Raw genomic sequence first — 26,710 nt, forward strand, 5'->3', positions numbered from 1 at the left:
TTAAACTCCTGCTGCATATGAAGCACTGCCCTGCTCCCCAAAAGTACCTACTGAAGGCCACAGAAGACCTACTGACTCTACGGACCTTCCACAGGGGAGCATGATGACAGAAGCATTGTCCATAAATGGACTGCGAAGTGCACTCAAGCGCAGCATGAATGTGAATCTAGGGCAGTGTAACTTATAGGCAGGGGGACAGGGCTAAGGGAGAGGAGAGATACCATTGCTGTTTTGTATCCAGACCCGCATCCAGACCCGACAATAAGGAAGGGAGTTCTTTGGGGTAAATATGGGACACTTATACAGAAGAGGCATTTTAAACACTTAAAAATATATCAAAAGAGTGATATACACATATGGTTAAAAAGAAACACTTCACCAGTACAAAAAAAGTATGCAGTAAACACCCCCCACCCCGCCCCGAGGCCAACCCTGTTTCCTCCTGAGAGGCAGCCACTGACAAGTTTTTTGCATTTCCCTTCAGAACTTTTCTTTATATAAACATGGAGTTATCTGTTTCTTTTTTATGAGATACACACTGTCCTGGACTTTGTGTTTTCCATTCGACAATATGTCTTAGAGCCCATTATTGATCAGCACATATTAGTCTTTCCTTTCTTTATACAAGTGGCAGGTTTTGCCAGTGCATGGGTATACTTTCATGCATTTAACCAGATTCCTACTAGATGGACATTTAGAGTTTTCCCAGTCTTTTGTTAAAAAATATACTACCTACAGTGATTTCACCTATATCTTTGTGTCCATAAGTGGGACTATCTGTTGAATTTATCCTAGCAGCTCTTTGGAGAACAGTGTGAAAGTCCAGGTCCTCCTCAACAACATTTGACTGGCTTTGGCAGAGTTTTGGAGTTTGCGTCAGAGCTGTGAGGCCGAAACAGCATGAGCATGCAAGGAGATGAAGGGAGCTTGGAGGTTATCTGGTGTGGGAAGTCACAGGGCAGAAGAGGAAGGGCGAGATGCAAATCCAGGCTTCGCTGAGGCACTGGAGGAAATTCTGATGTGCTTCTGCCTACAGGAGTCCCAGCCCTACGAGGTCCAGCAGTCTTTCCAGCCTCGTGGAGAGAGGAGGCAGCTGCTTTTCTTTTCAGGTGACATTTTCATAGGTAGGAACTTCAGAAGACTCAAGATCATTCTGTGGCGATGGTGGCACCATCTGTGAGTCAAAAGACACACAAGAATATGGTTAATAAAGCCTGGAAGGCACCAGTGTTCTCAACCCTGTGCTGGTGAGAGAGAGGAAGATGAGACTGGGCTATGACGGGGCCATCCTATAGAAGTGGGGTCATATGGACTGGCCTAGGGATGGAGCAGTCAACCATGCTGAAGCATTATAGAGAATCTCCTAATGGTGAGGACCATGGGTTAGGCTCTCTGGAAGGGAGACAAAAGACAGTTTTGTGAAGCAAATTGAGGATATTAAAAAATGACAAAAGGCTTTACTGTCAAGAAGCTACAGTCTAATAATCCCAATCTCTACTCTAGCTAGAGAAGCAATACAAACATTTATATAAAAATAATCCAGGAGTTCCTTTCATGGCTCAGTGATGAACAAACCTAACTATGATCCATGAGGATGAGGGTTTGATCCCTGGCTTTCCTCAGTGGGTTAAGGATCCAGTGTTGCCGTGAGCTGTGGTGTAGATTGCAGACGTGGCTTGGATCTGGCACTGCTGTGGCTGTGGTGTGGGCCGGCAGCTACAGCTACAATTGGATCCCTAGCCTGGGCACCTCCGTATGCCATGGGTGTGGCCCTAAAAAGCAAAACAAAAAACCAAAAAGCTGAAAAAACAAAATCCAGGCGGTGGAGGTTAAGTTCCAAACTAATAGTCCAAACCATTAGACCTTCATGTTTGGAGAGTTCTGAAGCTCTTTTGTCTGAGAGTGTTCAGGAAAAGCTCTAAAGAGGAGATGAACACAAGCAGAGGCAGAGTGGAGAGGAGGTTAGGTACAGAAATAGCTTGGGAATAGCATAAACCTTCTTTGAGATAATCATTCAGAGGCAAGCGTCAAAAAATAATAACTAAGGTAGGTTTGAGAATTTCCTGATCAAGTGGGAAATAATGGCTTTGGGAGACCTAGAATCAGAATTTCTGATCCTGAAAATTCTGAAGGCAAGGAACGAATTGTCAGGAACTTGACCGAGGAAATGCACTGACTTCCCCTTCTACTGTGGGTGAGGGTGGTTTTAGGAGTCTTAAGTTCCTGAAATGGTATAGAAAGCATGCAGGGCTGACCAGACAAGGAGTCGGGCAGCAGGGTGTGAGTGGGGTTAGGTAGGACCATTCTGAAACTCAGATCAGGCACTGAGGTCCATGACCGACCAGGATTGACCCAAACACAAAGGGCTGGATTCAAGCAGCTTTGGAAATGTGGAGAACAGTACAGATTTGGCCCCAGGTCAAAGATAGGGTTCTTAGCAGATTCAGCCTTAGGCCATGTTCTAAAAATGAGGACATGAGGCAGGAGATGGTTGAACCAAACAGCATATCTGTACAGGTGTTTACTGAGCAAATTCTATCCATCTTTTAAGGTCTAACACAAACTGTTGGTTTCCTGGCTACCTCGGTGCAGCGCTATCTACCATATCCAACATTTGAAAGATCCTGAGGAACTGCGCACATAATAAGTAGTCACGTACAGTATTTTTTCTCCTCTTCCAGGTGACCAAATCACTCAAACTCTCCTCCACCAAAGATAGATAAGGCAACAAAGTCAAGGATGGTGCCTTAACTCTATCAGAATCCCTGTGGCACTCAACCCAGTTCTGGGCAAACAAAAGGTATTCAGGAAATATCTACCGATTGGTTCATCAATCACATAATTGAAATTGAGAAGTAGCATAATTGAAAAACATTTGAGCATTTAAAAAAATTGTTGTCCAATGGAGCTTCTGTCGTGGCTCAGTGGTTAATGAACCTGACTAGTATACATGAGGACATGGGTTCGATCCCTGGCCTTGATCAGTGGGTTAAGGATCTGGCGTTGCTGTGAGCTGGGGTGAAGTTGCAGGCATGGCTTGGATCCCGAGTTGCTGTGGCTGTGGTATAGGCTGGCAGCTACAGCTCCGACTCGACCCCTAGCCTGGGAATCTCCATGTGCCGTGGGTGCATCCCTAAAAAGACCAAAGCAAAAAAAAAAAAAATGTTGTCAGAATGATTACAAGGAAGGAATTCTGGGGGAGATTTGAAAGCAAAAGTACAAATGGACCCAACGTTTTCAGTCAAGTGAAAGTGGAGTGGAAAACCAGCAGATGAAGGTTAATTGTTTAATGTTTTTCAGAAACTCCAACTACTATCTGTGTGACCTTAACTGAAATTAATTTCATGAAGCTCAGCTTTTTTGGCTATAAAAAATTTGGAAGACAGCACACTTGTAGAGGTGTTATAAGGATCAGATGAGAGTATGTTTGTCAATGTTAAACTTTATATAAAAGTAGTTGTTATTATTAATGGGAAATCCTATGCTTAAGGCATCTTTTAACACTATAATGGGACAAATGTGTTGTAGTTAATAACTAATTTTCCAAAAGCTTTTGATATTAAACTGTTGAATATTTCAGGAAATTGCCATTTTGATGGATTAGGGGAGATTTAGAAATATACATTGACCATACAGTATTTGCATTTACAGACTCTCATTCTGGTCAGTGTTATGATTAATTAGTATAAGATTATTAAGTTAATTAGAAATGTTCAGTCTTTGGCCACAGAGATGTAAATGAGGAATATTTGTTTCAGGGTCTCTCTCTGGAGTGTGTCAGGGGATTGCATGGTGGGTGTTTAACTTAAGCTCCTCTGCTATTGGAATCTAGGACTTTCAGTTAAAATGGTCTGGGTAATATTTCCTCCCTTAATGGGCCTTAGGATATGGAGAAAATTGTTCTCACCTTCTGGGGTTTCTGTATAGAGCAGTAGATTGTGGTTGAACTCTCTTTCGTCTGAGGAACTGGAGTCTTTCCCTGTAACAGACAAACACACTAGGCTATCCATAATCACCAAATGAGAGCTTTCCGAAGTTTTTCCCTTTAACCCTTGAAGAGAAGGGACACCCCACCAGGTTCTGGTTTCACATAGAGGCTCAGAACTGCCTTAGTGCAGTGGAGATAGCACCTCTGATTTCCCAGAACCTCCCTTATTTATGGTCTAAGAAGGGGAGCTGAGTGTTAAGTTCCATCATTTCAAGGGGCCCCCAGGTTGGTAAACATGGATAGAATCACAGTTCTTTGCCCATGCACCTCTGGTCCTGTCATTCCCCCCTCCCCTCCCCAAGTTTGGAGGGATTAGTCATCCAGGAATTTGGACGGTTCTGGAAGGGGGAGGGGGAGGGAAGTTGTATTGATCATAAGAGCCCACCTGCAAGTCAAGGAACACTTGTGTATATACTGTTTCCCCTTCAACCACAAATGAGGGTGCCGTGCCACCCGGAGTGACGAGTTCATACTCTGCTTGGCCCTCAGAGTCCAAGTCGCACATCTGGTCTCTTCCATCATTGGGCTGGTACATCTCTGTCCTGTCCTCATCCTCCTCAGTTGTTCCATTGCTGTCGGAGCTGCTATCGGAGCTGTGCCTAGGCTGTTGTCTGACAGCCTTAGGGAAAGTGTCCAGCTTTTCATACCCTTGGGAGAGCGTGGTGTATAGTGCATGGTGAGCAGTGGGCTCTGGAACATATTGGGCAGGGTTTGTAAAAAGTGTGCGAGCCCCCGCTTCTCTCTCTTGCTTTGGATCCAAGCTGCTCTGACTCCTACCCCAGATGAGGCCTAGAAAACTGGAGGAGAGAGGGTTTCCCCATATTCCCTCAGGGAGCTCCCTTTCCACTCCCTTTTCTTCCTTTCTTGCAAGCATTCACTCATTCATTCATTTGTTAACATTCATTGAGTGTAACATGGGATGGACTTAGTGACAGTCAGCAAGCAGATCTCACCCCATTGAATGAACCATCCTAAATGCCATGACAGGTACTTTGGGGAAATACAAAGGTGAATTAGACTTGGTAAAGAAGGAGTACTGTCTAGCTGGGGGGGGGGCGTCAAATTCAGGCATAAATCAACTAATGTAAGGCCATCTCTGACTAATGTCAGAGGAAAAGTATGAGGAAAGTGCAGAAATGAGAGAAGATAGATGGTTTCTGGAAAGTGGAGAAGAACTCGTGAAGGTGTCAGCATGAAGGTGGGCCTTGACTTCCTGGGGTAGGATTTTGATGAGTGACAGGATATTCTTGGTGGAGGCATAGAACAATCAGAATGAGTGCCTGCTATAAACAGCTGGGTGACATCTACTGCTTTTGGGGCATATCAAGCAACCCATTTGATCTAAGTGTAGAGTAATAATGGCTCATATTTACCGAGTGCCTATCACTGTTCTAAATGTTTTTCATGAATAAATTCATTTAATCTGCATAAAACCCCATGAAGCATAGATAAGAATTATCCTTATTTATGTTTTGCAGATGAGGAAACTGGAGCATGTAAAAGTTAAACATTTGTCCAAATGAGTGGGAGGACCAGGATTTGAATGCAGGTAGTCTGGCCCCTTAATGTTCTTAACTGCTACTCAGTACTGCCCTCTATGGGCTTTGTGTAGGAAAAAAGTAGACAAAAGTTGGCCTGGCCCAATACTGAGTGATAATAGCAGTTATTACCTATTGAGTGCACACTGTGGATATTGCCCCATGCAGTTTCCACAGCAACTGGCAGGTTGGTGCCCTCATTTTGCAAAGTAAGGAAACTAAAATGTAATTAAGATGGTGAAGTAGAAGGACTGGTGCTCACCTTCTCTCATAAAAGCAACAAAATTACAGCGAACTTCTGAACAACCTTCAACCGGATAGACTAAAAACCATCAAAAAAGATATCCTACACCAGAAGACAAAGAGGAGGCCACGTAAAGATGGTAGGAGGAGTGATTATGCGATATAAGCAACCCTATACCCTATGTGGGTGGGTGGCCCACAGACTGGAAAGATTTGAAGGAGAAATCAAAAGATTTATAGGCAAGCAAAAGCTAAGAGAATTGAGCACAACTAAACCAGCTTTACAACAAATAATAAGGGAACTTCTCTAGATGGAAAAGAAAAGGCCACAACTAGAAAGAAAAATATTTATACATATAGTAAAGGTAGGAAATCTTCCACATACAAATGTGCTACCAAAATCAGAAATCATGAGAAGAGGAAGGTACAAATGCAGGACACTGGAGATACATTTGAAATTAAGAGACCAGAGTTTCTGTCATGGTGCAGCGGAAACAAATCCAACCAGGAACCATGAGGTTGTGGGTTCGATCCTTGGCCTCACTCAGTGGTTAAGGATCCGGCATTACCATGATCTGTGGTATAGGTGGCAGACTCGGCTCGGATCTGGCATTGCTGTGGCTGAGGCATAGGCTAGCAGCTACAGCTCCAATTAGACCCCTAGCCTGGGAACTTCCATATGCCACAGGAGAGGCCCTCAAAAAAAACAAAAACAAAACAAAACAAAACAAAAAAACAAAAAAACCCCCAACAACTTAGAACAATCTCGTAAATATATAGATTCCTATATCAAAACTTCATGGTAACTGCAAACCAAAAATCTACAGTAGATACACACACAAATAAGAAAAAGCCATCCAAACACAAAAGATAGTCATTAAACCACAAGAGAAGAGAACAAGAGAAGAAGGGAAGAAAAAAAGAGCAACAAAACAGTTAATAAAATGGCAAAAAGAACATACACGTCAATAACTACCTTAAATGTAAGTGGACTAAATGCCCCAACCAAAAGATGTAGACTGGCTGAATGGATACAAAAACAAGACCAATATATATATGCTGTCTTCAAGAGACCCACCTCAGTTCTAAGGACATGTACAAATTGAAAGCGAGAGGATGGAAGAAAATATTCTGTGCAAACAGAAATTGGAAGAAAGCTAGAGTAGCAATATTCATATCAGAAAAAAACTGACTTTGAAATAAAGAATATTATAAGAGACGAAGAAGGACACTACATAATGATCAAAGGATCAATCCAAGAAGAAGATATAGCAATTGTAAATATATATGCTCCCAATATAGGATCACCTTAATATATAAGGCAACTGCTAACAACCTTAGAAGGAGAAATTGACAATAACACAATAATAGCAGGGGACTTCAACACTTCAACTTATAGCAATGGACAGATCATCCACACAAAAAATCAACAAGGAGCCACAGGTCTTAAATGATACATTAGACCAGATGGACTTAATAGATATTTATAGAACATTCCATCCAAAAGCAGCAGAATACACATTCTTCTCAAGTGCACACAAGCTCTAAGATAGACCAATTCTGGGCCAAAAATAAAATCTTAGTAAGTTTAAGAAAATTGAAATCATATCAAGCATCTTTTCTGACCACAACACTAAGCCACTGGAAATCAACAAGAAACAAATCTGCAAAAAACACAAACACATGGAGGCTAAACAATATGATCCTAAACAACCAATGGATCGCTGAAGAAATCAAAGAGGAAAATAAAAAATACCTAGAAGCAAATGACAACAAAGACACAACAATCCAAAACCTATGGGATGTAGCAGAAGCAGTTCTAAGAGGGCAGTTTATAGTAATGCAAGCCTAACTAAAGAAACAAGAAAAAGCTCAAATAAAAAACCCAAATTTACACCTAAGGCAACCAGAGACAGAAAAACAGACAAAAACCCAAGCTTAGCTGAAGGAAAGATATCAAAGATCAGAGCAGAAATAAATGAAATATAAATGAAGAAAACCATAGCAAAGATCAATGAAACTAAAACTGGTTCTTTGAAAAAATCAACAAAATTGAAAAACCCTTAGCCAGATCACCAAGAAAAAAAGAGAGAGGACTCAAATCAATAAAATTAGAAATGAAAAAGAAGTTACAGTGGACTTCACAGAAATATAAAGGATCATAAGGGACTACTACATGCAACTATATGCCAATAAAATGGAAAACCTAGAAGAAATGGACAAATTCTTAGAAAAGTACAATCTTCCAAGACTAAACCAAGAGGAAATAGAAAGATGAACAGACCAATCACAAGTACTGAAATTGAGAATATATTTAAAAAACTTCCAACAAAGAGAAGTCCAGGACCAGACTGGCAAATTCTATCAAACATTTAGAGAAGAGCTAACACTTGTTGTTTTGAAACTATTTAAAAAAATTGCAGAGGAAGGAACACTTCCAAATTCATTCTATGAGTCTGCCATCACCCTGACACCAAAACAAGAGGTGATATTGGCCTGTAACATTCTTTTTTTGTGGTATCTTTGTCTGGTTTTGGTATCATGCTTTTTTTTTTTTATGTGTTTTTCGGCCATCTGTATGTCTTCTTTGGAGAACTGTCTGTCTAAATCTTCTATCCATTTTTTTGATGGGGTGGTTTGGAGAACAAAAGCTACCACCAGGATGGATTCCTGAAAGAGGATAACCAGCACTAGGAGAAATAGTCTGTCTTCTGGGGTCTCTAGGATTCTCAGAGTGTCATCACTTGGATGTGGCCCAAAGTGCAGATGGAGCTATTGTCTCCACTCCAAGAATAGAGACACAAAGACCAGATGGAATAGTAAATCCATGACATTTCTCCAAAGAAGATATACAGATGGCCAAAAACCACATGAAAAGATGTTCAAAATCACTAATTATTAGAGAAATGCAAATCAAAACCTCTCTGAGGTACCACCTTACACCAGCCAGAAAGGCCATTTTCAAAAAGTCTACAAACAATAAATGCTGGAGAGGGTGTGGAGAAAAGGGGACCTTCTTACACTGTTGGTGGGAATGTAAATTGGTGCAACTACTATGGAAACCAGTAAGTAGAATCCTTAAAAAACTAAAAATAGAATTACCATTTGATCCAGCAGTTCTACTTCTGGGCATCTGCCCAGAGAAAATCATGACTTGAAAAGATACGTGTACTCCAGTGTTCATTGCAGCACTATATACAATAGTCAAGACATGGGAGCAACTTAAATGTCCATCGACGGAGGAATGGATAAAGAAGATATGGTACATATACACAATGGAATATTACTCAGCCATAAAAAGGAAAGAAATAATGGCATTTGCAGCAACATGGTTGGACCTAGAAATTATCATGCTAAGTGAAGTTAGTCAGACAGTGAGACACAAACATCATATATTATCACTTATATGTGGAATCTAAAAAAAAGAATATATGATCTTCTTTGCAGAACAGATACTAACTCACAGACTTTGAAAAACTTATAGTTATCAAAAGACAGGTTGGGGGAGGAAGGGATGGGCTGGGGGTTTGGGATGGCAATGCTGTAAAATTGGGTGGTGACAATCATTGTACAACTATAAATACAATAAAATTCATTGAGTTAAAAGCCAAAAAAAAGGTAAGGAAACGAAGACGTAGAGACTGAATTACCCAAGATCACTAAAAAGGAGGAGTGCTAGGATTGGGATGCAAGATTGTCTGACTTCAGAACTCATACACCTGACCACTAAGTTATCTAGCCTTTTGAATAACAGACAAAGGCTACAAGGAGCTATCAATGATCTTAGAGCAGACAGAATTAAGCTTTGCAAAGGGGAAGCAGAAGAGATAGCAAGGAGAAACTCTGGAGAAGGACCAGCCAGTTAGGAAACTATTATAATATTTAGGGAAGAAGTTGCAAGGAGTGGGAAAGTCTGCTAATAAGGACATTAAATAAATTAAGGTGCATCTGTAGAATGAAATAAATGGGAGTCAGTCTTAGTCTACATGTAATATTGCTAGGACCTACTGTTAAGTTAAAAAAGCAGATTCACTGAAAAGGAGTGGATATATATATTCACTTTGCTGTACACCTGAAACTAACACAACACTGTTAAGTCAACTATACTTGAATAAAATTTATTTAAAAAAAGCAGATTCAGAAAAATGTTATAGATTGCTCTCATACGTGTAATCAAAGAAAGAATATATGGCTTGTAAATGCATTAAAATGTTTTGAAAGGATTTAGACATCATATATTGTAACAATGGAGGTCTCTCCAGGGAGAAACCTGGAGATTGGGACTTAGAAGGAGATTTATTTTTAATTTATATCATGTAAATATATGACTTTTCAATGAAAAAAAGAACCCATTCAATAAAACAAACAGACAATTGGTGACAGCATGAACCCAGGCAGTGTCAGAGTCTCTAGAGAGGAGGAAACGTTAGAGAGAGATAGTGGAGAAATGTAAGAAGCAGGCCTGGGGCACTGAGGAGAGGTGCTGGGGGAGGGCGGAGGGACAGGGATGGCAGTGGTGTCCCCTACACTTTTACTCCTTCTCCTCTTCCAGGAAGGAGGGTGCAAGCTTCAGGAGGCCTGTGTCTATCCTGCTGGCTCTGAGGAGGAAGTTGATGGGAATCTCCATATTCCAGCTTCATTCCCATTTCTTGCCCTCTTTTTTGTGGGTTACACCTTCCCATCAGAAGAGGCTTTACTGAGACCCTGGCTCCCCCCCCAGCCCCCGGGCCCTCCTCCTATTCCATGTCTCCATGAGCAGTAACATAGGGTTTTTAAAACAGAGTTTGAGCAGCCAGAGTTTGGGGATTCCTTAGAACTCCAGAGCCCCAGAGTTCCAGGTGGTAATGTAGGCCACTGAGATTCGGGAGTGGGAGAGTAAGGTGCAGGGGTCTCAGCTCTCCACCCCAGCGCTCATCAGAACAGCTCCACTTTAACATGCATTGGGCTATTGCAGTGTTGCTTAATATTTTGTTTGAAGAAAGCATCCTTCGGCTTTTTCAAAAATTGAAAGACTGCTGCCTCAGTCATACTCTTGGGTGGTAGGTGTCTACGTAGTCTCATGGGTTTTAATTTCAATCAAGTCTGAATGTTGCTTCTGTAACAGATTTACTATTCCATCTGGTCTTTGTGTGTCTATTCTTGGAGTGGAGACAATAGCTCCATCTGCACTTTGGGCCACATCCAAGTGATGACACTCTGAGAATCCTAGAGACCACAGAAGAAAGACTATTTTTCCTAGCGCTGGTTATCCTCTTTCAGGAATCCATCCTGGTGGTAGCTTTTGTTCTCCAAACCAGCCTTTTTTAGCACATTGCTTCTCAAACTTTAATAAGCATCTGATTCAACCTACCGATCTTGTTAACATGCAGATTTGTGTTCAGTATTCTAGGGTGGTGCCCAAAATCTGCATTTCTAACAAGCTCTTGGGGGATACCCATGTTGCTGGTCACAAAGGCAATCACACTTTGAGTGGCCATGCCCTGGAGCTTCCATCTGGCCCGGGGACCCCATAGCCATTGGTGTCATTGGTGATATATTACCTGGTGTGTCAGCTGGGGCCTCCTCTTGACTGGAACTGGAGACTGGGGCTGAACCTGAGAAAACAAGTTAGAGAAGTTTATCAATGGGGCTGTGGAGGAGAGAGTCTCTGATTCTGTGAGAGTCAAAGCAGAGGGGGAGAGATATTTGAAGACATAGACCCAGAAAAGACTTGAAAGAGAAGGGTGAACCCTGGTGTGAGTACAAGCCCATGAGAAAGAAGGACGAGAGTCTAGGGTGATCTTCAGCTGAGGAAAAGCCCATCTCTCTGGAAGGGAGAGGTCTAATCCTTCTATGGTACCCACTCATCAGACTGTTTTCCTGGCTCACAGTGATTCTTCCAGGGGCTCTGTGTGTTCTAACCAATCTGTTCTTGCTGGACTTCCATGTCAACGCTGACATTCTAGAAGGTGCTGTCCATCACATAAGCTCATCCCCTTACCCATAGTGATTAGCCCAAGCAATGGTCACATGACCTAAAACTAGGCCAATCAGAGACATCTCTGCAATTCTTCAAATTGCAGTTGGAGGGAACATCTTTTTCCCTTTGCTGGTGTCGGAACTATTAGTGTGTGTGAAGCTGAAGCAACCAGTTGCTGTGGTTTTGTATACTCCACTCCCACCCCTGCCTTTCTGCTGACTGTGGTAAGAGAGTTAAGCTGGCTTAAAAGGAAAAATGGGGATGATCGATGGAGAGGTCTGGTGACTTCTAGTGACATTTGTTCCTAGGCCAGCTCCTTCCCTTCCTTCCCCATAGATCGATTACGTTGAGTCTGCAAGTAATAATTACTCCTCTTGCACTTCTCTCCACCCTTTTTTTTGTCTAAGCTGGTTTGAGTTGGGTTTCAATTATTTGTAACTGAAGAGCCCCAGGAGTTCCCGTTGTGGCACAGCAGAAATGGACCCTATTAGTATTCATGAGGATGCAAGTTTGATCCCTGGCCCTGCTCAGTGGGTTAATGATCCAGCATTGCTGTGAGCTGCAGTGTAGGTCGTAGACGTGGTTCGGATCCCGAGTTGCTGTGGCTGTGGTGTAGGCTGACAGCTGTAGCTCCGATTTGACCTCTAGCCTGGGAACTTCCATATGCAGTGGGTGTGGCCCTAAAAAATAAATAAATAAAAAAATAAAAGGGTCCCAGCTAACACCCTCCCTCCATTGCTCGGAGAATAAATGAGGTCTTGGGAGAGAAGGGGTAGAAGGGGATTATGAGAGGTTGAGGAAGTCTCCAAAGGTCCCAGGGAAATGGCCTAGTACTGGCAGATGTCATTGATCTCAGAAACTCACAACGTTTTTTCTTCCATAAGCACCAGCCAGAGATCCCAAAGAACAGAAGGCTGAAAATTATCAGGGAGAGCCAAACCCAAAGCTTTATGCTTCTTCTCTCAGGCCCTGTGAAGAGGAAAAGAGTGATATTAATATAAATAATAACAAGGGAGTTGGCACAAACAATGGACAAAACAGAGTGCCCATCCTACCTGCCTCTTAAAATCCCATGCTATTGCAACATATTCCTTTTCATTCATTGATTCTACAGCTGTTTATTTATTTATTTATCTTTCTAGGGCTGCACTCAAGGCGTATGGAGGTTCCCAGGCTAGGGGTTCAATCAGAGCTGTAGCCGCCAGCCTACAACACAGCCACAGCAATGTGGGATCCGAGCCACATCCTCGACCTACACCATAGCTCACAGCAATGACAGATCCTTAACCCACTGTGCAAGGCCAGGGATTGAACCTTCATCCTCATGGGTGTTGATCAGATTCATTTCTGGTGAGCCACGATGGGAACTCCCTTCAGCTATTTATTGAACAGTCATATCCTAGGCAAGAAAGTATAGCAGTGAGGCAGACACTGGCCCTGGTTAGAGAGATTTACTGCATGCCCAATGTCACAGAGTTTTAAGTCCTTGAGTTGAGATTTGACTGCAGGCTGCCAGATCCTAAAATACTCTTATCCACCGCACTACACTGCCTCTTCTATAAATGGCATAAGGGGAGTCCTAGGCTCAAGGCAGTGAGTGCAGATTCCTACTGATAAGGGCTCTAAACCCATTTGCCAGGCACAGCCTGACCCTGTATTGTCACTTCTTGGGTAGATGTTCCTTTTTTTCTACTTCCCTCTAAAAAAAAGCAGAGCACAGAATTCAGAGTCCCAATGTTGCTTTTGCTGAGTGATCTTATTTGGTGGTTAGTGGTTAGTGTGACTAAGGCATAAATTGTCTATTTAATTTAATTTTAATTAATTAAAATCTAAATTAAGACATGGTTACTTACCAAAAAACTGACAAGTATATTTGGAACAATTTCGATAGAAACATATTTTTTCAGATGTAAATTTTATGAAATCTAAACGCAGATCAAGAACTGCCCATGGAAATTTAGCATCTGAATTGATATGTGCTGTAAATATAAAATTCACACTGGATTTTGAAAACTTAGTACACACTGAAATGTAAATTTATCTCATGAATAATTCTTTGTATTGAATACATGTTCAAATGATGATATTTTGGATATGTTGGGTTAACTAAAATGTATAATTGGAGTTCCTGTCGTGGCTCAGTGGTTAATGAACCCCACTAGCATCCATGAGGATGAGGGTTTGGTCCCTGGCCTCGTTTAGTAGGTTAAGGATCCAGTGTTGCCGTGAACTGTGGTGTAGGTTGCTGATGAGGCTTGGATCCCAAGTTGCTGTGGCTGTGACGTAGGCCGGTAGCTGCAGCTCTAATTTGACCCCTAGCCTGGGAACCTCCATGTGCTGTTGGTGTGGCCCTAAATAGGCAAAAGAAAAAAAAATTCATTAATTTTACCTGTTTCTTTTTGCTTTTTCTAATGTGAGTATTATAAACTTAAATTACATATGCGGCTTCCATTATCCTTCTATTGAAATGTGCTGCTCTAAAAGACTCTCGCTCACCCTCCCTCACAGCACAGCACTTTCATAAAGAACTCTCAGAATATAACTCCTGGTTCTGAGAACCGAGGGATCCAAGGTCTGGCTGAATAGAGATAGAGAGCAACCTGGACAAATGTTTCCAGAAAGAAATTGCCAGGAGTTGTTGCTGACAGGGTTGCTGGCTGTGCATGTGAAGTTGGGGTGTTTTTCTCCGCTTCTCCAGGAGACACTAAGGTGAGGTCCCCCTTGGGACCTGACAGCTCCTTTCTGCAGGGGTGTCCATCTGTATGTCACGTTGTGTCCACTGTCCTCCACTGAGCATGTCAGGTTGACCCTGCAGATGCCGTCCTTGGTGTGCCTGAGGCTCCAGGTGACTTTTGGCTTCTTCAGCCTTCCTGTGTGAGGAGAGAGGCAGACCAGGTGACCAGTCAGGCAGTCAATAAGCCATCACGCGTTCAAAATATATTCATGTAATCGTGCGTTGACACTGCCTTAGGGCTTGGAAGGTGACTCCAGGAGCATGCCCGACCTTTCCCTGGTAGCTGTGAAATAAATTTTACTCGTCTTTGATCCTTTGCTGCTCAGCTGTGAAATAAAGGAATTAATTTGAAAGATGAAAAAAGAGGAGTTCCTGTGGTAGCTCAGTGGTTAACAAATCCGACTAGGAAGCATGAGGTTGCGGGTTCAATCCCTGGCCTTGCTCAGTGGGTTAAGGATCCGGCGTTGCCGTGAGCTGTGGCGTAGGTTGCAGATGCGGCTCAGATCCTGCGTTGCTGTGGCTCTGGTGTAGGCCGGCAGCTATAGCTCTGATTCGACCCCTAGCCTGGGAACCTCCATGTGCCTAGAAAAGGCAAAAAAAAAAAAAAAAAGAAAGATGAAAAAAGGAAGATACCACATCATTATACACAGTATACTATGCACTGAAAAACAAGCAAACCAAGCAACTCAAATAAGCGCAGTGCTTTCACATGCCCTTCAAGGCTTGCACTTTGAGGTCCCATTATCTAATTTGGTGACTTACTTGAGATAAGGAATATGGAGAGGTGAGCAAAGCACTGTCGCAGAGGAAGTAATCAATAAATGTTAACAATTTTAAAAGCAATGTAAGACTAGCACGGTTTATTTCCAATTCTTTTTTTTTTTTTTTTTTTTGCTTTTTAGGGCTGTACCCACGGTGTATGGAGGTTCCCAGGCTAGGGGTCTAATCGGAGCTACAGCTGCCGGTCAGAGCCACAGCCACAGCAACGTCAGATCTGAGCCACATCTTCGGCCTACACCACAGCTGGATCCTTAACACTACTGAGTGAGATCAGGGATCGAATCCGCAATGTCATGGTTCATAGTTGGATTCATTTCTGCTATACCACCACAGGAACTCTTCAAATTTCTTATTATTTTCACTTGATCTTCTTGGTTCTTTGACATTTGAGTCACTGTGGGCAATAGATGTGAACTAGCTGACTTGCATATTTTAACAGAACTATGTTTATCTTTTTTTTTTTTTTTTTTTTTGCTATTTCTTCCCGCGGCATATGGAGGTTCCCAGGCTAGGGGTTGAATTGGAGCTGTAGCTACTGGCCTACGCCAGAGCCACAGCAACGCGGGATCCGAGCTGTGTCTGCAACCTACACCACAGCTCATGGCAATGCTGGATCGTTAACCCACTGAGCAAGGGCAGGGACCGAACCGGCAACCTCATGGTTCCTAGTCGGATTCGTTAACCACTGCGCCACGATGGGAACTCCAGAACTATGTTTAGTGATTCTTTTTACAAGCCCAGGCCGGGTAGAGGTTGACCATGTCTGAATGGTACACGTGAAGGAACTGACAAATACAAATTAAGGAAACCATCCAGGAGTTCCTTTTGTGGCTCAGCAGTTAACAAACCCGACTAGGATCCATGAGGATGGGGGTTTGATCTCTGGCCTCACTCAGTGGGTTAAGGATCCGGCATTGCCATGAGCTGTGGTGTAGGTTGCAGACGTGGCTTGGATCCCGTGTTGCCGTGGCTGTGGTTAGGCCAGCAGCTATAGCTCTGATTCGACCTGTGGCCTGGGAACCTCCATGTGCCATGTGTGCGGCACTAAAATAGCAACAACAACAACTACCCCCCCCCCCCAAAAAAAAACCCCTTAAAAAACCACAAAAACTATTCAGCCAAGCTCCTGTGAAGCCCAGGGCTGAGGAAGAAGACGTGATTTCTGTCCCTTACACTTAGGGAGGCCGAGTAGCCTTCCAAGTTCTCAGAGGTCACAGGACTTTTAAGGTTTTCCTCCTTGGTCTTCTATGGTTTTACCCGAGCCAGCTTTGCCCTTATGCAAAATGATAATGTTCCTTAAGAATACAGGTTGAAGAGCTTCTGGTCACACCTGACAACCAATGCAGGAGGACAGGGCAAGTACTGAAATCTTAACTGCAAGCCTGGAAGAAAGGGGACTGGGATAGAGTTTGCCCAGCAGCTGGTTGCATTGTCCTCCCGTGAACCGATTGGTTTGAATGGAGCAGCTGTCCTAGTCATCTGAGGTGTTTTGTAGGAGGAGGTAGGTGGGATAGGCAGCAAAGAAGAAAAACCTTTTCAGGAAAGGAATTGAGGTGTTCCCGTCGTGGTGCAGTGGAAACAAATCTCACTAGGAACCATGAGGTTGGGGGTTTGATCCCTGGCCTCGCTCAGTGGGTTAAGGATCTGGCTTTGCTGTGAGCTGCGGTGTAGGTCACAGATGCAGCTCGGATCCCGAGTTGCTGTGGCTCTGGTGTAGGCCGGTGGCAACAGCTCCGATTCGACCCCTAGCCTGGAACCTCCATACGCCGCAGTGCAGCCCTCAAAAGACAAAAGACAAAAAAAGAAAAGGAATTGAATGATGGGCACTCTACTCAGACACTCACCGTAGACAAGCAAGTTGAAATGTTTTGTGATAGCCACTCTGGTGTGTGAGCACACATAGGCATGGTAGGGGCCGGCATCCTCCATCCTCAGCTGGCTGATCTTTAGGGAATAGTCCTGGTTGGAGACCCACAACATATTCTTATGGGGATCCTTGAACTCAGTGAGCTGATTGGCTGTTGCTGCTTCTCCCTGCTCTTTGCTGATGATAGACGTGTTAAACATCCAGACAACGTTCTCTATGTGCTGACTGTCTTGGAGTGCCAGGGACAGGGTGATGGACTCTCCCAGGATCCCCATCACTGTCTCCCCTGTTGGTTCTCCTCTGGAGGCTCCTGGACCTGCAATCAGAGATATGGCATTGCAGCTTCAGCCACTGGCCCTGCACCCTTGACCTCCAGCCTGCCTGCAGGGGACTGTAACCCCATAGACCCTTCTGCCAAGGCCCCCTTTTCCTTTCTCTGATGAGAAATCCCTGCTACTTTCCCATGACCACTTGTTGTGCACAGGTGTGCACCTGGCGCTGCCTATCGCATACCCAGGCCTATGCTTCCCTCTCTGAGGGGGAAGACTTTCTGAGGAGATGCTAGGAGATGCCCCTATCCAAGCAAGGAGCAATGTGGATTTCTGCATCCGTACTTCTTTCCCTCCCTTGCTCTGTCCTTAGAGTTTCACAGTGCCCTGGGAAGCCCCAATTCCTCTGCCAGTCTCTCAGCCTCCTGAGGGTGGGGAACAAGGGGTCTTCAGGCCTGGTCTCTTACATCCCCACCTCATTTGGGTGCTGCTAGAATCCTGGGGTTTAGACTCTATAGCTGCCTAAATTGTTTCTGGAATCCCCTGGAGGGTGTAAGTGGAGCTGGTTACCTGTACAGAACTGCCAGGCATAGACAGGGCGGGAGCTGCTCTGGCTGACGGGGTTCTTGGCTGTGCAGATGTAGGGCACGTCTGGGTCACAGGGCAACCAGGAGATGGTGAGAGTAGAGCCATCCAAGGATTTGACAGCATGGGGATCCCTCGAAGTCCAGTGGTACTGAACGTCCTCCCCTGTCCCCTCCACGGAACATAGCAGGGTGAAGTCACAGGAGGCATTCTCAGACATGTTCACAGACGTCATGGTGACTTGGGGCTCCTGCAGCTGTTCTGCAGGGACAATGACAATGGAAAGACTATTCAGACCTCTTGTCCAGCAGGAAAGGGCTAAGAGAAAAACGTGGTGAGGAGTTCCCGTTGTGGCTCAGCGTGAACAAACCCGACTAGTATCCATGAGGACTCAGGTTTGATCCCTGGCCCTGCTCCGTGGGATAAGGGTCTGGCATCACCGTGAAATGTGGTGTAGCTCTCAGATTCAGCTAGGATCCGACATTGCTGGGGCTGTGGTGTAGGTCGGTAGCTGTAGCTCCAATTAGACCCCTAGCCTGGGAACTTCCCTATGCTGCAGGTGCGACCCTAAAAAACAAAAAACAAAAAACCAAAAACAGGCTGTGATGGCGGAGGAGCTGGGGGCAGAAGAAAGAGGATAGCATTTTCTGTTCCAGTGGGAAGTGTGTGTTTTTTCCTCTGCAGGTTCCCACTGCAGGTTAGGTTGAGTGCCTCTCCTCTGTGCTTCCATAGTATCCTCTATAGGTGTTATCAGCATGACTCAACCTAACAATAGTCTGATTACTTCTCTCTCTCCTCCACCAGTCTGTTAACTGTTGACAATAGGGCCAATGCCTATGTCTGAACATCTAACACCTGACTGTCCCATGAAAGATACCCATGAATGTTTGGTAAATATGTGGATGAATGAGCCAGCCCCAAACACCGAAGAGTTGGAAGCTCTGCTCTAGAATTGGAATTGCCCTTGCCTTTCGGTCTAAATTTAGGACTCATTGTGCTTCCAGAATTTCTTCCTGGTCCTCTCCTTCCCTTTTATTCCATCTTCTCTGGTCACAGGGAGTGTGTGTGTGTGTGTGTGTGTGTGTGTGTATAAGTTCACTTTTTTTTTGAATAGGCAGTACATATATAAAATTGAAATCACAAAGATGCAAACACACACACACACACACCAAACAAGTTTTCTCACTCCCAGCCACCTATTTCCTCTCCCCAGGAGTTATTGTTCCTGGAGGCAACTAATATTTTAAGTTCCTTATTGCTATTTCCAGAGATATTCTAATTATAGACACATATTTGATAACATAGTATACAAATTGTCCTAAACCTTTTAAAAAACTTAATAATATATCTTAGAAATTTTGTGTGTTAGTACCTATTCATTCCATTTCTGTTAGTTGCATAGCACTCCATTTCCTTAATATGCATAGAGCACCCTCCAAATCAATCCAAAAGTCAAATGAGTGTTCCCGTTGTGGCTCAGTGGTAACGAACCAGACTAGTAACCATGAGGATGTGGGTTCAATCCTGGCCTCTCTCAGTGGGTTAAGTATCCAGTGTTGCTGTGAGCTGTGGTGTAGTTTGCAGATGAGGCTCATATCCTGTGTTGCTGTGGCTGTGGTGTAGGTCAGCAGCTGCAGCTCCGATTTGAACCCTAGCCTGGGAACTTCCATATGCCACATGTGTGGCCCTAAAAAAAAAAAAAAAAAAAAAGGTCAAGTGATCTGATAGAAGGAGGATGTCATAGACTGAATTGTGTTCCCCCAAAGTTCATATGTTGAGATCCCAACCTCCAGTATTTCAGAGTGTGATTGTATTGGGATATAGAACTGTATTTAGAAATAGAGGTGATTAAGTTAAAATAGAGTCATTAAGATGGCCCCTCATCCAACATGACTGGTGTCCTTATAAGAAGAGGAGATTAGGACACAGACAAAACAGAGAGATAACTGTCTGAAGACATGGAGAAAGAAGGTGACCATATACAGGCCAAAGAAAGAAGCCTCAGAAGAAACATAACCTGTTGACACATTGACCAACCTCCAAACTTGTAAGAAAATAAGTCTTTGTTAAGTTACTCAGTCTGTGCTATTTGGTTATGGCAGCTCTAGCATGCCAATATAGATTTGGGCACCAGAAGTGGGGTGCGGCTGTTAACAAATACCCAAAAATGTCAAAATAGTTTTGGAACTGGTAAATGGATAGAAGCTGGAAGAGTTTTAAGGTGCATGTTAGAAAAAGCCTAGCTTGTCTTCAAGAGACTATTCATAGAAATATGGATGTTAAGGGGGATTCTGTTAAGAGCTCAGAAATGAAAAAAGAGAGCTGCAGAGAAAGCTTCTATTATCTCAGAGGTAGACATATTTTATCATCAACATAATGTTGGTAGATAGAAACATTACAGGTGTTGCTGGCAATGTATCAGTTGAAAATGAAGAACATGTTATTGGAGGAAAGGTGATACCTATTATAAAGTGACAGAGAACTTAGATCTTGCTATAGTGTTTTGTAGAAAGTAGAACATTTAAGTGATGAACTGGATGTTTAGCCAAGGATATTTCTAAGCAAAGCACTGAGGGCGCTGCCTGTTTTCTCTTTCTGACTGTAGAAAAATGTGAGAGAAGAGGGAGAAACTGGTAAGGAAGAAGAAACCATAATTAGAATGTTTGTAAAATTCTCAGACTGCCTGTATTGCAAAAAATGAGAATTTATGTCTGGAGAGAACACTGAGGGTCTGGACAGACAAGGTTTGCTGAAAAGATTATGGTGTGATTCATGGATCCAATCAACCATTTCGGTAGAAATTTTGCCAGCTTAGACTGGAAGGACACAGATGGAACAAAATGAAGGAAGGTTATAATATTTGGGGGATTTTTCTTCTTTATGGCTGCACCTGCGGCATATGGAAGTTCCTAGGTTAGGGATTGAATTGGAACTGCAGCCATGACAACACCAGATCCTTAACCCATAGAGCAAGGCCAGGGTTCAAACCTGCACCTGCATGAAGGCTATGTTGGGTTCTTAACCTACTGAGCCACTGTGGGAACGCCTAGATTTGGGGGATTTTACGGGACCAGCCAATAGAGATATCCAGCCAAGACCATGCCTTATCCTTCAAGAAAAGGGAAGAATGACCCCAAGGGCAGTTCAGAGGTCAACAGGGCTGCCACTGGCACTGTGGGCCTCGAAGGTATAGGCCCAGGGGGTGTTAGTAGGGTGGTTTCCTCGTTGGTTCCAGGGGGCAGGGCTGCTGCTCAGTGCCAAGGAAATGGGCCCTGAGGATAGATCACACAGCCAAGGAGGATTATCCTCAAACCTTAGCATCTAATGGATTTTGCCCTGATAGGTTTTAGATTTGTTAGGGACATGTGACCCCTCTCTTCTTTTTGATTTCTCCCTTTTGTTGTGAGTCACATGGGAAGTCCTCTGACTTCTCCTTTTTGGAATGCAGATGTCTATGTTATGGCTGTCCCATTGTGGAAGCAGGTCCCATCCTGTCTGTTTTCACATGTACACAACTTAAAAGAAATTTTGCCTCAGGGTGACTTACACCTCAAGTCTCACTTATACATGATTTAGACACCATTTAAATAAGATTTCGGACTTAGTTATGGAAGAGATGAAGAGTTTTGGAGCTGTTCAGATGAAGCGAATGCATTTTGCATGCGAGAAGAACATGAGCTTTGGGGAGCCCAGAGGGCAGCATGTTACAGGCTGAATCAAAATTTCTGTTTTTTTGTTTGTTTGTTTTTGCTTTTTAGGGCCATGCCTGCAGCATATGGAGGTTCCCAGGCTAGGGGTCGGATTAGAGCTGCAGCTACCAACCTATGCCACAGCCACAGCAATGCAGGATCTGAGCTGCATCTGTGACCTGTACTATAGCTCGTGGCAACGCCAGATTCTTAACCCACTGAGTGAGGCCAGGGGTTGAACCCGCATCCTCATGGATACTAGCTGGGTTTGTTACCACTGAGTCACAACAGGAACTCCCAAAATTCGTATGTCGAAGTCATAATCCGTAGTACCTCAGAATGCGACTGTCTTTGGAGATAGAGCCTTTAAAGAGATAATTAAGTTAAAATGGGGTTGTTAGTGTGGGCCTCAATTCAATATGACTCGTGTCCTTATAAAAAGGGGAGAGTACGGAGTTCTTGCTGTGGTGCAGCAGGATCTGCAGCATCTCTGAAGCACTAGGATGCAGGTTCAATTCCTGGCCCAGCACAGCGGGTTTAAGGATCTGGTGTTGCCACAGCTGCAGTGCAGGTCATAACTGCAGCTGGGATCTGATCCCTGGCCCAGTAACTCCATTTAATGTGGGGTGGCCAAAAAAAGGAAAAAAAAAAGAGAGTAAGATACAGACAACACAGAGGGACGGCCACGTGAGGACACGTCAAGAAGGTAGCGATCTGCAAGCCAAGGGATGAAGCCTCAGAAGAAATCAGACTTGTCATCACCTTGATCTTGGACTTCTACCCCCTAAAATTGTGAGAAAATAAATTTCTGTTGTTTAAGCCACCCACCCCAGTCTGAGATAATTTCTTATGGCAGCCCTAGCAAGCTAGATGGGTAATAGATATTAACCAAGAGTTGCAGAAAAGAGAAATGAGTGACTCTTAAATGGGCTGTTTTTCACTCTTGACATCTATATTTACGGAATTGGGTGAAAATGACCAATGGGATGATTCTCTTTGTCCTAGAGAAAGAAATTCCTGGAGAGAGAGAGAGAGAAAAAAAGCCCGTCCATTTAAAAATAAAAGGCCAAAATCCACCGATGCTCCCTGGAACTCACCATAGATGTGCAGGAAGAATTCCTCATTTATAGTGACTTTAGAATTCTTTTGGTTTATTTGGGCTTTATAGGATCCTGCATCTTTCCAAGTCAGCTTGTTGATAGATAAGGAGTTGTTCTGGGCGAAGATGTTTATTCGGCCCTGGTAGCTTCTGTCCATAAGGATGATATCAGATCTTGGGGTTACTAAAGCAAGAGCATTTTGGGGATCATTCCAGGCGATGTGCTCAATTTCCATGTCGACTGAAATGTTCAGGGGGAGAATCACTGAACCTCCTAGAAGCCCTCTTACCACTGTTGGGGTGGAGTGAGAGGCTCCTAGCCCTGTAGAGACAGGAGAGGGACTTGGAGGAGCAGCTGGAGTTCTCAAGCCAGTCTTTATTCACTCATTCATTTGTTCATTCAATAAACACATACTGGTAATAATTTCTAGATGTTGAAAAATAAAATGAGATTTTGGCCCATCCCTCTGAAGGTCCATTGTCTAGCAATGTAACATTCATTCATTCATTCATTCACCAAACATACTGTAAGAATGTAGCTACAATAATCAGGAAAATAGACTTTTTTGGGGGGTTCTGTTCCAACAGGGAAATTCACACTGTAATTTTGGATGAATTTCTGAATTTCTCTGAGAATCGAGTTACTCATCCATAAGACAGAAATATTCCCACTTGTACCATCTTTCTCCAGGGATATTGTAGAGGTTAAATAAAAACAGGTTACTATAAATGATAAAGAACTAATGAATTAAAAAAAAGGAGCCTCTTTAAAAAAATAAGATGGATTGATGGATAGAAGCCCAGAAGTTGCTAGATCTTGGCTGGGCACATATGAATGTGTTTTATAACTGATAAACAAGGCTTCATAGACTTTTAGTGGGAGGATAAGGATGTGCTCCCCACAGGTCAGATCATACTGCAGCAAACAGTGCTACGTAGCTCCCTGTGCAGTGACAGGAGTCCCAGATATCAGCCATCATATATATATATATTTTTTTTTGCTTTTTTTATGACCGTACCCGCAGCATATGCAGGTTCCCAGGCTAGGGGGTCTAATCAAAGCACCAGCTGCTGGCCTACGCCACAGTTACAGCAATGCCAAATCTGAGCCGTGTGTGCAAACTCCACCACAGCTCATGGCAACGCTGGATCCTTAATCCACTGAGCGAGGCCAGGGATCAAACCCACAACCTCATGGTTCCTGGTCAGATTCATTTCTGCTGCACCAAAACAGGAACTCCTCAGCCATCGTATTAGAACTACATCATTTGACAAATAATGATGGGTTTTTTTTCAAATATTGTGATAACTGAATTTCACTTGCCCATCCTTCAATACTTTCTGGACAATGTAATTAATAGCAGTTATTATAATAACAATCATAGCTTCCACCAATTTTGTGCCACATGCTTTACACATATTATCTCTAATCTATAAAACAGTCTTGTATGATACCTCTTATAACTGTATCCTCTTCTTAAGAAATAGAGGCTCACACACCTAATATATGATGGAGCAAGGATTTAATTGTAAATGTTCCTGATATTAAAGCTGGGGGAGGGGTGTCAGAACTTTCACCCTCTTTCCTCCTAAGTTCCTGAAACAATTCCTTGGAAACACAAAAGCATCAAAGAAATTCACTTCTAGACCAAAAGAGTGAGGTTTGTGGTCACCCTAATTAGTGGAGCCGGATAGAGAGAGATGCTCTTTGCCCTGAACTATTTTTTTTGTTTGTTTGTTTTTTCGTCTTTTTTAGGGCTGCACCCTCAGCATATGGAGGTTCCCAGGCTAGGGGTCTAATCGGAGCTGTAGCCACTGGCCTATGCCACAGTCACAGCATTGCCAGATCTGAGCTGCGTCTGTGACCTACACCATAGCTCATGGCAACGCTGGATCCTTAACCCACTGAGTGAGGCCAAGAATTGAACCTGCAACCTCATGTTTCCTAGTCGGATTCGTTTCTGCTGCACCACGACGGGAACTCCTGCCCTGAACTATTTGCAATTCACTGCATTGACTGTCTGAGGCTTGGATGTCATGGGATGTGGCTAATTCCAGGCTTATCCACCCAACCAAGAAGCACCCCAAGAGATGGGTGTGGATATAAATAGCCCTTCTGCTTTCTGTGGTTTTTTTAAAATTTATTTTTATTATTATTATGTTTTAGGTTTTTTTTCTGTTATAGCTGATTTACATTGTTCTATCTGTTTCTGCTATACAGCAAAGTGACCCAGTCTCATATATATATATACACACACACACGCACACAAATTGTGATGTATGCATATATATACATTATACATATATACACATTCTTTTTCTCACCTTATCCTCCATCATGTTCCATCACAAGTGACTAGATATAGTTCCCTGTGCTATACAGCAGGATCTCATTGCTTGTCCACTCCAAATGCAGTAGTTTTCATCTACTAACCCCAAACTCCAACTCCATCCCACTCCTTCCCCCTCCCCCTCGGAAATCACAGGTCTGTTCTCCAAATCCATGAGTTTGTTGCTTTTCTGTAGAAAGGTTCATTTGTGCCATATTAGATACCAGCTATAAGTGATATGCTTCCTGCTTTTTTTATGGTAAGCAAAGATGAGATGGAAAGTGACAAAGAGGGAGTTGCTGTCGTGGCACAGTGGTTAATGAATCCGACTAGGAACCATGAGGTTGCGGGTTCGGTCCCTGCCCTTGCTCAGTGGGTTAACAATTTGGCGTTGCCGTGAGCTGTGGTGTAGGTCGCAGACGTGGCTCGGATCCCACGTTGCTGTGGCTCTGGCGTAGGCCGGCGGCTACAGCTCCTATTAGACCCCTAGCCTGGGAACCTCCATATGCCATGGCAGCAGCCCAAGAAATAGCAAAAAAAAAAAAAAAAAAGTGACAAAGAGGTCAGACTGAAATTCAGCTCGGGAGTCTAGGCTCCTTCTATCCCCATACATGCATCTAGGAGTTTTTCTAGAGTTCTCCTCACCACCCACCCCCAATGCTATAAGGTCCCCAGTGCTACCTGCACCATCCTCCCTGAAGCCCTGGCAGGGAAGCAGAGTGCCAGCGGTACAGTAGCAGCCAGCATCTCAGGTGGTTGAGATCCTCCCTAGGGTGCTGGCTCAGCTCTGCCCACTGGAGAGGGGTGGCCCAGGCCATGCCCCTGAGGAACGTTTCCCAGAAACTAGCAGGGCTTGGGTCTTGAGGGAGAGGTAGGATGTTGGGAAGAAAGAATATTCAGAGAGAAGCCACCTAGCCTAGACACAGACCATCTCCAGATCCCCTGTGACGTCTTCGTCATCCAGGATATGTGATAAACAAGGCCGGATGTGGAACGAAGCTCCAGCAGTTCCAACCCTCCATAGGAAACTGATAGGTGGCTTCTTATCAGGAGAAGTTTCCTATATCTCCCTGTGGGTTTTACTCACGTTGTATAGGGAACAAACTCATCACTCAGCATTTCTTAGCAGGAAAATGTGAGGGGGACGAGCAATACAGTTTGAGCCCGGAGTTCTTTGAGACGGGGGCTAGAATGACACCTGCTCATGGTATGTGACTATGTACACACACACGCACACACACACCCACACACACAGATCAGGGTAAGGTGGAACCTGCAGAATAATTACCAAAGGAGAGGATTTTTCCTGCTTTTAACAACCAGAAGCCCCAGCAAAATGTGACCAGCCTCCGAGGAACACCAGTAGCAAGTGGCGATGGCCGTAGAGTAGACTTACCCATGAGCAGGAAGAGAAGCGGGATCCATAGAAAGGGAGAGAATATGTGTGGCTGACTCTTCAGTGTCTTACTGGAGGAAGGTTGTAGAGCCCTGCCATATATTTGCCTCCTTGGGCTCGCCATGATGATTGATTTTCAGATCGCAGCTGAAGGAGGAAGCAGTTACCACAGCTTCCGCAATTGTGTGTTTGCGTGTGTGTGTGTGTGTGTGTGTGTGTGTGTCCCAGGGAGA

At 43.7% G+C, this 26,710-nt stretch overlaps 1 protein-coding gene across 7 annotated transcripts; it reads right to left on the reverse strand.

Annotated features, from left to right (window-relative positions):
* Positions 1 to 310: 310 nt before the first annotated feature.
* LY9 (lymphocyte antigen 9) lies at positions 311 to 26,657 on the reverse strand. Of its 7 annotated transcripts, none has more exons than XM_047784134.1 (10): positions 26,478 to 26,655; positions 22,750 to 22,935; positions 17,949 to 18,224; positions 17,087 to 17,425; positions 14,329 to 14,598; positions 12,593 to 12,697; positions 11,310 to 11,363; positions 4,374 to 4,678; positions 3,908 to 3,979; positions 311 to 1,174 (listed from the first exon to the last, which is right to left on the reverse strand). In XM_047784134.1, the coding sequence occupies exons 1-10, from the start codon at positions 26,599 to 26,601 to the stop codon at positions 1,106 to 1,108; spliced, it is 1,800 nt and encodes a 599-aa protein (XP_047640090.1). In that variant the 5' UTR covers positions 26,602 to 26,655; the 3' UTR covers positions 311 to 1,105. The 7 variants fall into 7 exon arrangements, with proteins under 7 accessions (XP_047640090.1, XP_047640087.1, XP_047640088.1 ...); XM_047784131.1 differs by having other exon boundaries at positions 22,750 to 23,073; XM_047784132.1 differs by having other exon boundaries at positions 4,374 to 4,636; positions 22,750 to 23,073; positions 26,478 to 26,654.
* Between the last annotated feature and the right edge of the window lie 53 nt (positions 26,658 to 26,710).

The sequence above is a fragment of the Phacochoerus africanus genome, chromosome 6 (assembly GCF_016906955.1).
Source record: "Phacochoerus africanus isolate WHEZ1 chromosome 6, ROS_Pafr_v1, whole genome shotgun sequence".
NCBI classification, from domain to species: domain Eukaryota; kingdom Metazoa; phylum Chordata; class Mammalia; order Artiodactyla; family Suidae; genus Phacochoerus; species Phacochoerus africanus.